The sequence below is a fragment of the Pyrus communis genome, chromosome 15, assembly GCF_963583255.1.
Source record: "Pyrus communis chromosome 15, drPyrComm1.1, whole genome shotgun sequence".
NCBI classification, from domain to species: Eukaryota; Viridiplantae; Streptophyta; class Magnoliopsida; order Rosales; family Rosaceae; genus Pyrus; species Pyrus communis.
Window position 1 is genome coordinate 8,300,051 of NC_084817.1, and position 9,626 is coordinate 8,309,676.

General features: G+C 39.1%; 2 protein-coding genes across 2 annotated transcripts; both read right to left on the reverse strand.

Annotated features, from left to right (window-relative positions):
- Nucleotides 1–830: 830 nt before the first annotated feature.
- On the reverse strand, nucleotides 831–2,962 carry LOC137718726 (pentatricopeptide repeat-containing protein At1g02060, chloroplastic-like). Its single transcript, XM_068458265.1, has 2 exons — nucleotides 2,700–2,962; nucleotides 831–2,206 (listed from the first exon to the last, which is right to left on the reverse strand). Exons 1-2 carry the CDS (start codon nucleotides 2,955–2,957, stop codon nucleotides 1,217–1,219), a joined length of 1,248 nt encoding a protein of 415 aa, XP_068314366.1. The 5' UTR covers nucleotides 2,958–2,962; the 3' UTR covers nucleotides 831–1,216.
- Nucleotides 2,963–3,618: 656 nt separating this feature from the next.
- LOC137718274 (beta-adaptin-like protein A) lies at nucleotides 3,619–9,626 on the reverse strand. Its single transcript, XM_068457793.1, has 11 exons — nucleotides 9,402–9,626; nucleotides 8,421–8,937; nucleotides 7,890–8,014; nucleotides 7,440–7,638; nucleotides 6,849–7,077; nucleotides 6,485–6,651; nucleotides 6,048–6,257; nucleotides 5,435–5,545; nucleotides 5,122–5,298; nucleotides 4,427–4,876; nucleotides 3,619–4,305 (listed from the first exon to the last, which is right to left on the reverse strand). The coding sequence occupies exons 1-11, from the start codon at nucleotides 9,452–9,454 to the stop codon at nucleotides 4,015–4,017; spliced, it is 2,529 nt and encodes an 842-aa protein (XP_068313894.1). The 5' UTR covers nucleotides 9,455–9,626; the 3' UTR covers nucleotides 3,619–4,014.

The following is a 9,626-nucleotide window of genomic DNA, read 5'->3' on the forward strand; positions in this document are numbered from 1 at the left end:
TCCACATGTTATTTATAACAGATAGGACATAATTGAGGAGAGCCCGTGAACGAAATTTTAATTATTTTTTAATAAATTTCTTCCAACTAATCTTCCAACGAACCTTTCACTTACTTTACTTTTATATATGAATGGGGAAGCAACATGTGATCAGTAAGACAGTAACTAGTTGCTGTTGTTGGTGTTGGAAGTGGAAATCCCGTTCACCTTCCATTGTCTCACTAGGGCTATAGGCCGCTATGAGTTGATATGGGAAAAGAGCTTGGGTGGACAACATCACGATAACGTCATTCGTAAGACAATTCTCACAATATAAAATTCAATTCTACATTTTAATAGAGATAACCTTTGATAGAGGTGTCATGCGATCCAGCTTATAAGACAAGCTAATAAGACGTCGCCACAGTTATATGTATGAAACCAAACCAACCGAACATCGTTAGGGTTTGTGCGTGTTTGTGAGGGGGAAATGGAATCCATTGCCCCATTGAGATTTTTTTGCCACCGGATTCCATGCTTGCTCGCTCTATGTGAGAGCTGACCTAATAAAGCAGTTATACCGAAGTCTCTCTTTTGATATAGGTGCCCATATTAGATAGTTGAGTCTATAGACTTCAATCATAAAAGTCATTAGGCATCCATCACTCACCCATTCAGTGTTTATCCTTAAGCCCTCTTCATTTGTAAGTCAGATGTCTTAGTTCGATTCTTGTCAGAGACAAATTTAAACCACATTATTGCTAGCACATTGTGAGGCTAAGCACATCCCCTCTCCGTTAGTATAGATAATATGATTTGTGAAAAACAAAGCCTCTTCAACTTCCCAAAGTCTCAAATTCAGATTGAACAAATTTGCATACAGGGCTATTTCACATACAAGTTGACTGACTTTTCTTGTTGGCACTGTTTCTACTGGGAGATGCTCCAATTAATAAGAAGATACAAAGGAAGATGTAAAATTAGGGCAGATGACAACAATGCTTGTTTGGTTCCCATGATTTAGGTCACAAGATTTGGATGCTGTCTTTCTTCTTGGAGTACTTCTTGTGTTTCATCCCGGATCAAAATCTAATATGTTTTTTTCCGTTCCTCGAGAGCCACTTAGTTCTCCGAAACAAGAGATCAAAGCGATTGTCCTCATTTTTTCAAGTAAGTCGCCAGTGTTCACCGTTGGGATAGTTCAAGTAAACTAGAGTATGTATAGGATACATCGGCGCTAAAACCTTTTTTCAGCTAATTTCATGTCGTTCAACCTGTCAGATAATCCTGCTCTTCGATAGCCGGCAACCAACAGATCATAAGTTGATTTCGTAAGTTCATAAGAACCCTCAATACGTTCCAAAAACAACTCCAGCCTGTCATGAGCGGAGCACCTGAAGTACGAACAGATTACCTTTTCGACATCATCCTGATGTTTAAATGACAATCCTTGCTTCAACATCCTCCCAACAGAGTACTCTACATCATCCAATCTATCCAATGCGGCATTCAACCGTATAATTCCACAGTGGACCAGCAAAAGAACTTCCGAAACTTGATTGGCATCCGTAAGAATTACAAGCAACTCCTCCAATTTCTCCACCATCTTAAGTTCAATGTACAATCCCACAACCATCTCAGCCATCTTCTCGTTGATCTTCAAACCGGCATCTAGCACTATCTTCAAAAAGTCTATAACTAAATCAAAGCTTCTCTGTTTACAAATCCCTTCCACCATACTTTCCAATACAGGCAAGCTTGGCATGTGCCCTGATAACACCATTTCTTCATAGAACCTATCACCCAACTGAAAATTGTTTGATTTAATGCACCCCGAAATCAGATATTCATAGGTTTGAACACCAGAAGTGAATCCGGCAGCCTTCTTGGCCGAGTACCAAGCTTGCACAGAATCAGCATTGCCCAACTTTGAGAATGCAAACATGAATGCATCATAAGTGTCGGAATCGGGTTTAAATCCCTCCGAGCTCTTCATTATCTCATATAGGCTTAAAGCTGTCAGCACATTACCGGAAGAGAAGCAAACACGTACAAGGGAGTTGAAAACGGCAGAAGTGGGTTTGATTCCATTAGCCTCCATAGAAGAAAACACTTGCATTGCAAGTGGGAGATTGTGAATTTTTCCACACAGAGATATCAGCTCGGAGTAACGATCATGATCTCTCTCATTCGCCTCGAGCAACTTCTCCAGTTTCCACTCCAAAACCTGATTAATCAAACAATGCGCAGATATATATAAGTAGAAGTTAGTTTCAATCTTCTTGCCAACCAAGAAAAATGCAAATTATCCAAATAGACTAATCAATCACAGGGCCTGTTTGAAAGTGCTTTTACTAAAGCCCTATTAGATAACCAAAATCGTTTATGGAAATGTTTGTCACAAATTTTTTTTGCTACTTATGGATTGTAAAATATTAGAAATTGTTTCCACTCCACGTTCTTCCAATAAAAGCACTTCCAGTAAAAGCGCGTATGAACATAAAACCTTTCATTTCCAAACGAATGCTACTTTCGTATGGGCATTCCGTATAAGCCCAATCGAGTTGAGTTCTAGACTCATTTCCCCACTTAAACAACATAAACCATTTCATTTTCTATTGATTTTCTCAGCAACCAAACACCGGGTGAGAAAATACAAACACTTCTCAAGAATCTAACTTTGAGCTACAACTATCGTAATTAAGGAGCGGTAACATTACCAATCGGGATTTCTCGGGAGAGGAAGAAGAAGCGAGAGAACTGATGAGGGATTCCCAGGAAAAATCCGAGCTTTCGAGGGCGGAGAATTCATCGGAAGAGAGTAAGGATTTGATGCGTGAATTGGGTTCCTCCACCAACCTCCCAAAGAGAAAGCTTGTTTGGTTGCTCAGCCAACGCCGAGAGTGAGGGCTACTCGCCGAAGCCTTGTGCTTTAAACCCCTTCTCGCAGCTGATAAAACTCGGCAGACTAACGCCATGGCTCTGTTAGTTCGTCTACTCTGCCGGAAAGTCGGAAGAAAACCAACTCACATAAGCACCAGAGAAGTGCAGGCCCAAGCCCAAGTACAACCCAGGCCCAAGCTCAAGTCCAACATAGGCCCAAGCCAAATCTTTCACCTACCGATGACAATGTGGGGGCGGTGGAGAGGGGTAAGGGAAACGATTTTTGCACATTTGTTTTCGCTTTTAAGATAACCTTGTATGCTTCTGTCTCCGAATTAAACAAATTAGCTGATACAAAACTATATGATAGCACTCAATTTTTTTCGATTCGGCAGTTCGACACAACATAAAAGGCAAAAGACTGAGGTAAACGAAGTTTCTCCAAAATAAAGAGCTTGTCAACTCTATGATCCTTCCCAATCCCTTTGAGGGCTTTTCGCTTTTAAGATAACCTTGTTTGCTTTTTGTTTCCGAATTGGACAAACCATAGGAGAATCAATGAACAAGAATAAACAAGAGCGTACACAAGTCGTTTTCCATGCCATTCACGTTCTCACCCTGAATAAACAAGAACTCCAACTAGTAAAACATCATGATGTAGTGCAAGGTGCAAGGGTACCGGCTATCGACATGCATGCGAGTCAAACGAGGTTGTAAGGAAGCTGACTGACGAGATCCCCTAAAGGGGTTGGTTGATAAGTGGGAATTGGACATGGACATAGCTCACTCTCCTGAAGAAACTGAAATCCAATTCCACAAGTATCTCTACATCACAATGTAAAACTTTATTCTGCCTGCTTAAAAAAACGTAGCACATACATGAATTTTACACGTCATAGTACTCTCCAAACTTCACCAGAAATTTGAGGGTGGTGGTTTGGGGGATACAACAGAAATATCGGTTCCGGTTTTACAATAAAAGAGGAAAATTTAACATTACGAAAAGAAAAATCCACTCACCCCATATGGACTCTCATGTAGAATATCTGCATCCACAAAATCACACTTGCGCACTTTTCCCTTTGTTTTCGGAGGAAACTAATCGAAGGGACTCACTTGTGCTCTATTTTCTGCTGATGTGAACTAAAACGATCATGGCATGCCGAATTTGGACAAGGCAGACTGGAACACGAATGAAAAGGGTTGAGTTGCATTTTGATCATCGGCTTTAATCTTTATTTGAGCTTTGGCGGATGATGTGTTGACTATACACTCTACAAAAAATGTAGAAGATTCCTCTGCCTTTTGTGCGAAGAAGAAAAACTTGAAGTTGGGGGATTGACCACCGGACGCAATGCAGTGGATGGATTGGCCTTGCATATGCCGTAGGAGAGCTTGAGGCGTTGTCAATGCTGCAACTCCTTGAGGATTAATAGAATACTCCTGCATCAAATGATAGATGAAACTTGTGAAAAAATAAAATATAAAAAAATTGTACAGAAATATAAATCCAGGTATCCAGGTGTAAACATTATGCAGGCCGAATATGGATTCCAAGGTGTACCTGTGATAAAGATATCGGCAGTTGGCGCCACTTCTGCTGGAAAGTTGTTGGATCTAAGACAGCTTTTGGATTAAGCTTCAATGGAGGAGGTGAAGGTGCAGACGCAGGTGCAGTAGGTAGTCCCAAGCCAAGGAGATCATCAATTGCAAAGCTAGACTGTGGAACATTTCCAGACACGCTAGGGTTTGAAATTGCCAACTCCGACAGTTGAGAAGTGGGAACAGACAAAGACGAAGCATCATATGAAGGAGCACTATATGCAGAAGAACTATTATTGAGACCTCTTGTCTCCTCCTTCTCTGAAGTACTTAATAGCAGATCCTTATCATTAGCTTCGACTCTATTAGGAACAACAGTATCTGTAGATTCTGTCCCAATAGATAAATTTCCAATTTCATCTGAAAACTCAAACGGTCCTCTGTGTTCCTTATAAGTAAACATGTAGGATGGCTGCAAGCATTTCAAAATATCAATCTTTGTGAGGCCTCCCTTCAACAAAGCTCTCAATATATTGTAAATAAGCGAAAACACGGCAATCAATAAAGATAAGTACATATGGTTTACAGTTATATTCAGTAGTCACATATACATTGTGTGTGCCTTTTGTTCGTCTATCCTGACACCCAGGAAGGGGACTGGGAGTGTTGTTTTCTTTTAATATGTAATCATTTACATGGGAGGGGAATTGTTATTACCTTTTGATATACCACAGACAGACTGTTAAATTCGTCGAATATCCGATCTTTGATTTCACTGCTCTGGGTATCAGCAAAGACAGAAACAGCTTGCTTTGGAGGGTTCACAACTCGTTCTGCTACACTTATGTTATATTGCAAAAGCCTGTAGTAGAATAAGGCTCGATCATGAACATCCTGCAACCAATTGATAGTTTACTGAACATTCCTAAAGAAAATATGACAAAATTCTCACCAATAGAAAATAATTGTAGAAGTAGAAGACTTTAAAGTTAATCATACAAAATAACAACAAACACACAAGAACAGGCACCTGATGAAAATCAGCAAGACCTGCAGCCAATGCAGCTCCCAAGGATTTTTGAGTCTCAGGCGGCCTCTTAAAAAAACACTTCATTACTGCTGTGAGTAGATGTAAACGAACCTGTGCAATGAAACTGTTCCATCACTCAATGGTATATAAGTAATTAATAGCACAACAAGAGGTTTAATTCATGAATTTGTTCCATTAGAGGTTCAAAAGTATATCTAAAGCTGTAAAATGCAAGAAAGAAGACCACAAGATCCTAAACAATCCCCACATTTTATACATTTAAATACAGAAATACTAGACCCCAGTTTTGTTATTAAATTCCAAGCACTAGGATTTGAACCCACATTGGGTGATCAATTGAGACAGCAACACAATACTTTTTCTTTTCATGCATAAAACCCAAGTATATTCTGAGTAATTTATAACCATCAAGAGGCTAAACAGGATACGGATCATCATCAAAACCAACTAATATACACTTCACCAAAACAAAATAACTTAATATCTTCCGTTTGCCACATGAAGTGAAGACATTGACATATAAACTGTGGCTCATTAAAATTCCAGCATATGTTTAGACAGACGGAGAAAAAATGGAAACTTGGTAAATTACCTCAGCTGAATGCTCATCTTCCCAATTTTCAATCAAACCCTCTAAAATATAAGGTGCATCATGCATTTCGTGAGAATACTCCCCCAACATCCATATAAGAGCTGCCTTGGCCTTGGGTTCTTGAACATTTTTGCTGCTGATGTTCCCAACAACCGCGATACAATCCTGACTCCATTGTGGATATTTCCTCAGCAGATCTTTTACAAGAACCTGTATAAAAGAACTCCAAACTTGAGTCATTCTGGCTAGTTATTGAGTATATAAAAATAACATGATCATTACTTTGCTTTTATTTTCTATTTTCCTTCACTTTCTTTAACTGACCTATACAATCTCTAAGCCATTTAACATATCATTCACAGGAATGAACCACAGTAAACTGGTTGCTCAGAATTACCATTATAAGTATCTAACAGAAATAAAAAATGATGATTTACCAGAGCTTCAGCAGTTACATAGTCCTTTTCCATCTCCAGAAATTGAAGAAGTCGGTCAACAATTGCATTCACGTCATACTGTTGTAGAGCTATTTTCCCAACTGCACGAATCGACTCTCTTGCAATGGGAATATCAACATTTGCAGCATATTCACATAATTCCGTCACTGAAATGGAATCAAGATCATGCATCAGTCAAACTTGAAAGCTAGCAAGAAAAACAGCACCCGTGACCAAACCAAAGAAAGGATCACCTTAAGAACACACTTTTACCATGTCACAGACAGACACAAATACACATATACACATACACTCAACCTATTGCTCAAGAATCTGTAAGGAATTTCAGGTGGTGTTTTCTTACCGATTTCATAAGTGTTACTCTCATTTGCCACCGCAGTCAACATCTCAAGCTTCAACTTTTTAACATAAGATGGCTCATTGTACTGGCAATAAAAGTGTTTATAGTCTGAAGAAAATATGAAAGGTGCACGCATCACCAAAAGATGCAGATGGCTTAGAACCGCATAAGATTGCTCTGGACTTCCTGAACTTACTAAGGTCAGGAGAGGAGCTTTGATGCGTTCATATACCTAACCAATAAAAAGAGGGAAAATAAACTTTAATTAGAGGAGTTAATCGTATAAAATAGCACGAATAGTACATGATGGTGCAACATGGATCATAGGCATAAAAGTCAAAATCATCAGATCCTCAAATGTTATTTCTTTTCCATGCTAGAATCACTTTTGATACCATATGGATTATTTTCTAACTAACAAAAAAAGGGATGACTAGCAGCCGAAAGTTCTTCTATATTGCTATATATAGAGTAGCTCCTATATGATTACGCAACTACGAGAGCTTACCTTTTCTAACATTAAAACAGCTATATTTCTTCCTACTTTTTGAGTTGCAAAAATAAAAGTTTAAATGAAATTATCTTTATGTTTACCTGCTGATGAACATCAGTCATTGACAGAGTCAATTGAAGAAATACTTTAGTGGTTGCTAAGACAACAGCACCATTTGCATGCTGAAGTCTATCCTCGAGCAGATTCATGACATCAAATATCTCATTGGGATCTGCAGGTACATACTTAGCTACCAGCTCAAGTACCAGACATTGTGCCCATTCACTAAATTCCCTAATCCTGCATAAGAGAACATGTACCAAACTCAACTGCTGTTTTTTTCATCATTACTTAAGTTAAATGGAATTATTGATATTAAATCATTTTGAACAATTAAAAATTGGCCCCAGGTGAGAAAGTTGTCATATTACTTTGGCTTTCTACTTATGCACTATGTGGAGGAATCACCATTAGATATTATATTCACTAGACCAGCATGATGCAGAACCCATATGGAAAAGAGAAGAGAGAAAGGGAGAAAGATAAGCTACCGGTTCAAAAGATAGTATATAACTGGCTTGCTAAGCAAAATTTCTCTTTCCCTGGATACTTCTTCAGACGCGCTTCCTTCTAAGCTCCAAATCTCTTGTAGGGCAGACAAACAATTTGCAACCACCTGACAATATAAGAATATGAGAATCTCTTACCTAAAAAAACAGACGAAACTTCCTGAATCATCCATAACGTTCAATAAAACATGGTTAAAAAAATTAGGCAACATTTAAAAAACTGGAACATGTATAAGTATACATCAGATAAGTGATTATTTGATTATTATATCTAAAGCATTGAACTTCGTTCTTCAGCAAATGCTTTATCCTTTTAAAATACAATTTTAGGCGAGCATCAAAATCAGCAAAACTTAATATAAAAACAACCCAAAGTAGGGAGATTGTTGTCAAGTTACTTTATAGTTGACCAAGTAAGGAGTATCACTGGTGAAAGAGAGGCCTCGGTATAATAGTTTCAATTGTCAAAGCATCCTTAAGCAAGACATTGTGAGATAACTGAAATGACCTTACCTGAGTATCCCGGTCGTTAAGCAACAAATGCTTAAGCGTGGTTGGAAAATCTGCATCAACACAAGTTGAGGCCGATATATGATATAACTTCAGAACCCCCATAACTGCTATCATCCTCACATAACTATTATTGTCCTTCAAACCTGCGCCTAAAGGCCCCACCAAATACTCCACGAGGTTTGTCACTCGTAGCGAACACAAGCTCCTCAATGCAAGTCCTCGGATCATTGGGTCCTCATCTTTGCAATCTCTTTGAAGAAAATTGATCGTCAAAAGTGCAAGGTCCGGATTGACCTTTGCATAATTCCCAACATAAAGGTAACACATTTTCTTCAAAACTATATCCGACGTTGCTGAGCACATCACCATCTCTCCAAAAACAGACGAGACATCAATGCCAATCGTCATGTAAGAGATAACCTTCTTGAAAAGCTCCCTCTTTGAATCATCAACTCCCGGAGCTCGGCTGCCGGCAAGATTCCGGAGCTGCGATTTCACATCAGCAACTTCGCCTTTTCTGCTCGGAAAGTAAGTTGTGAGTGTGGAATCAAATAATTAACTGATGAACATGCAGATTGTTAATGAGAGAGTAAACAACGATACGAATGATTCCCAGAAGATGCTGAAACAATTGGGGTAGAATTTGCTTTCTAAGTTCAAATTAAGGCTTTCAAAAGATATAGAAAGATCATAACTTTACTTTGAATTCAGCTGTGCTCGGTTTTCTTATCGGAATTTGAATATAACTCTTCAAAACAGTTCCTCAGCAAGTAAATTACTAAATACACTGATAATTCACATTCAGATGATCGATGCATGCAGGAAATGAGATTGACCCAAAACTAATCGAAATTTCTTCTACTGTTATAGAAATGCCAATTTTCTATGACAAAATTTTCTCGGGAACCAAACAGGTGATCAGCGTTAGAGACTAGGGTTTAGAGAGAGAGGGGGAGGGAGGGAGGGAGAATCTGGACTTACCCGGAAGGCTGAGACGGCGAAGAAGATCGCTGAGCCTGCGCCGGAGGAGCCATGATCAATCGGAATTGAGGTCGGCCACGGCGGTAGGACTGTGTCCAGTGAGCTCGGAGATCTAATCGAGGACGAAGAATTGGCCACTGAATCTCAGAAACCAAATTGGAAAAACTTGAAAGAGGAGCATCCAAGCAGCCTTCCCCAAAGGATAGAGAAACTTGTCGAGACGAT

What these genes read in the sequence shown, in the direction of transcription:
- LOC137718726 (XM_068458265.1), bottom strand. Translation starts at nt 2,957, where the DNA reads ATGGCGTTAGTCTGCCGAGTTTTATCAGCTGCGAGAAGGGGTTTAAAG. An exon ending in CTCCCGAGAAATCCCGATTG is followed by an intron (nt 2,207 to 2,699) that starts GTAATGTTACCG and finishes TTGATTAATCAG; the next exon opens with GTTTTGGAGTGGAAACTGGA.
- LOC137718274 (XM_068457793.1), bottom strand. Translation starts at nt 9,454, where the DNA reads ATGGCTCCTCCGGCGCAGGCTCAGCGATCTTCTTCGCCGTCTCAGCCT. An exon ending in ATATACTATCTTTTGAACCG is followed by an intron (nt 7,639 to 7,889) that starts GTAGCTTATCTT and finishes TCTCTTATGCAG; the next exon opens with GATTAGGGAATTTAGTGAAT. An exon ending in ATGTAACTGCTGAAGCTCTG is followed by an intron (nt 6,258 to 6,484) that starts GTAAATCATCAT and finishes TCTTTTATACAG; the next exon opens with GTTCTTGTAAAAGATCTGCT.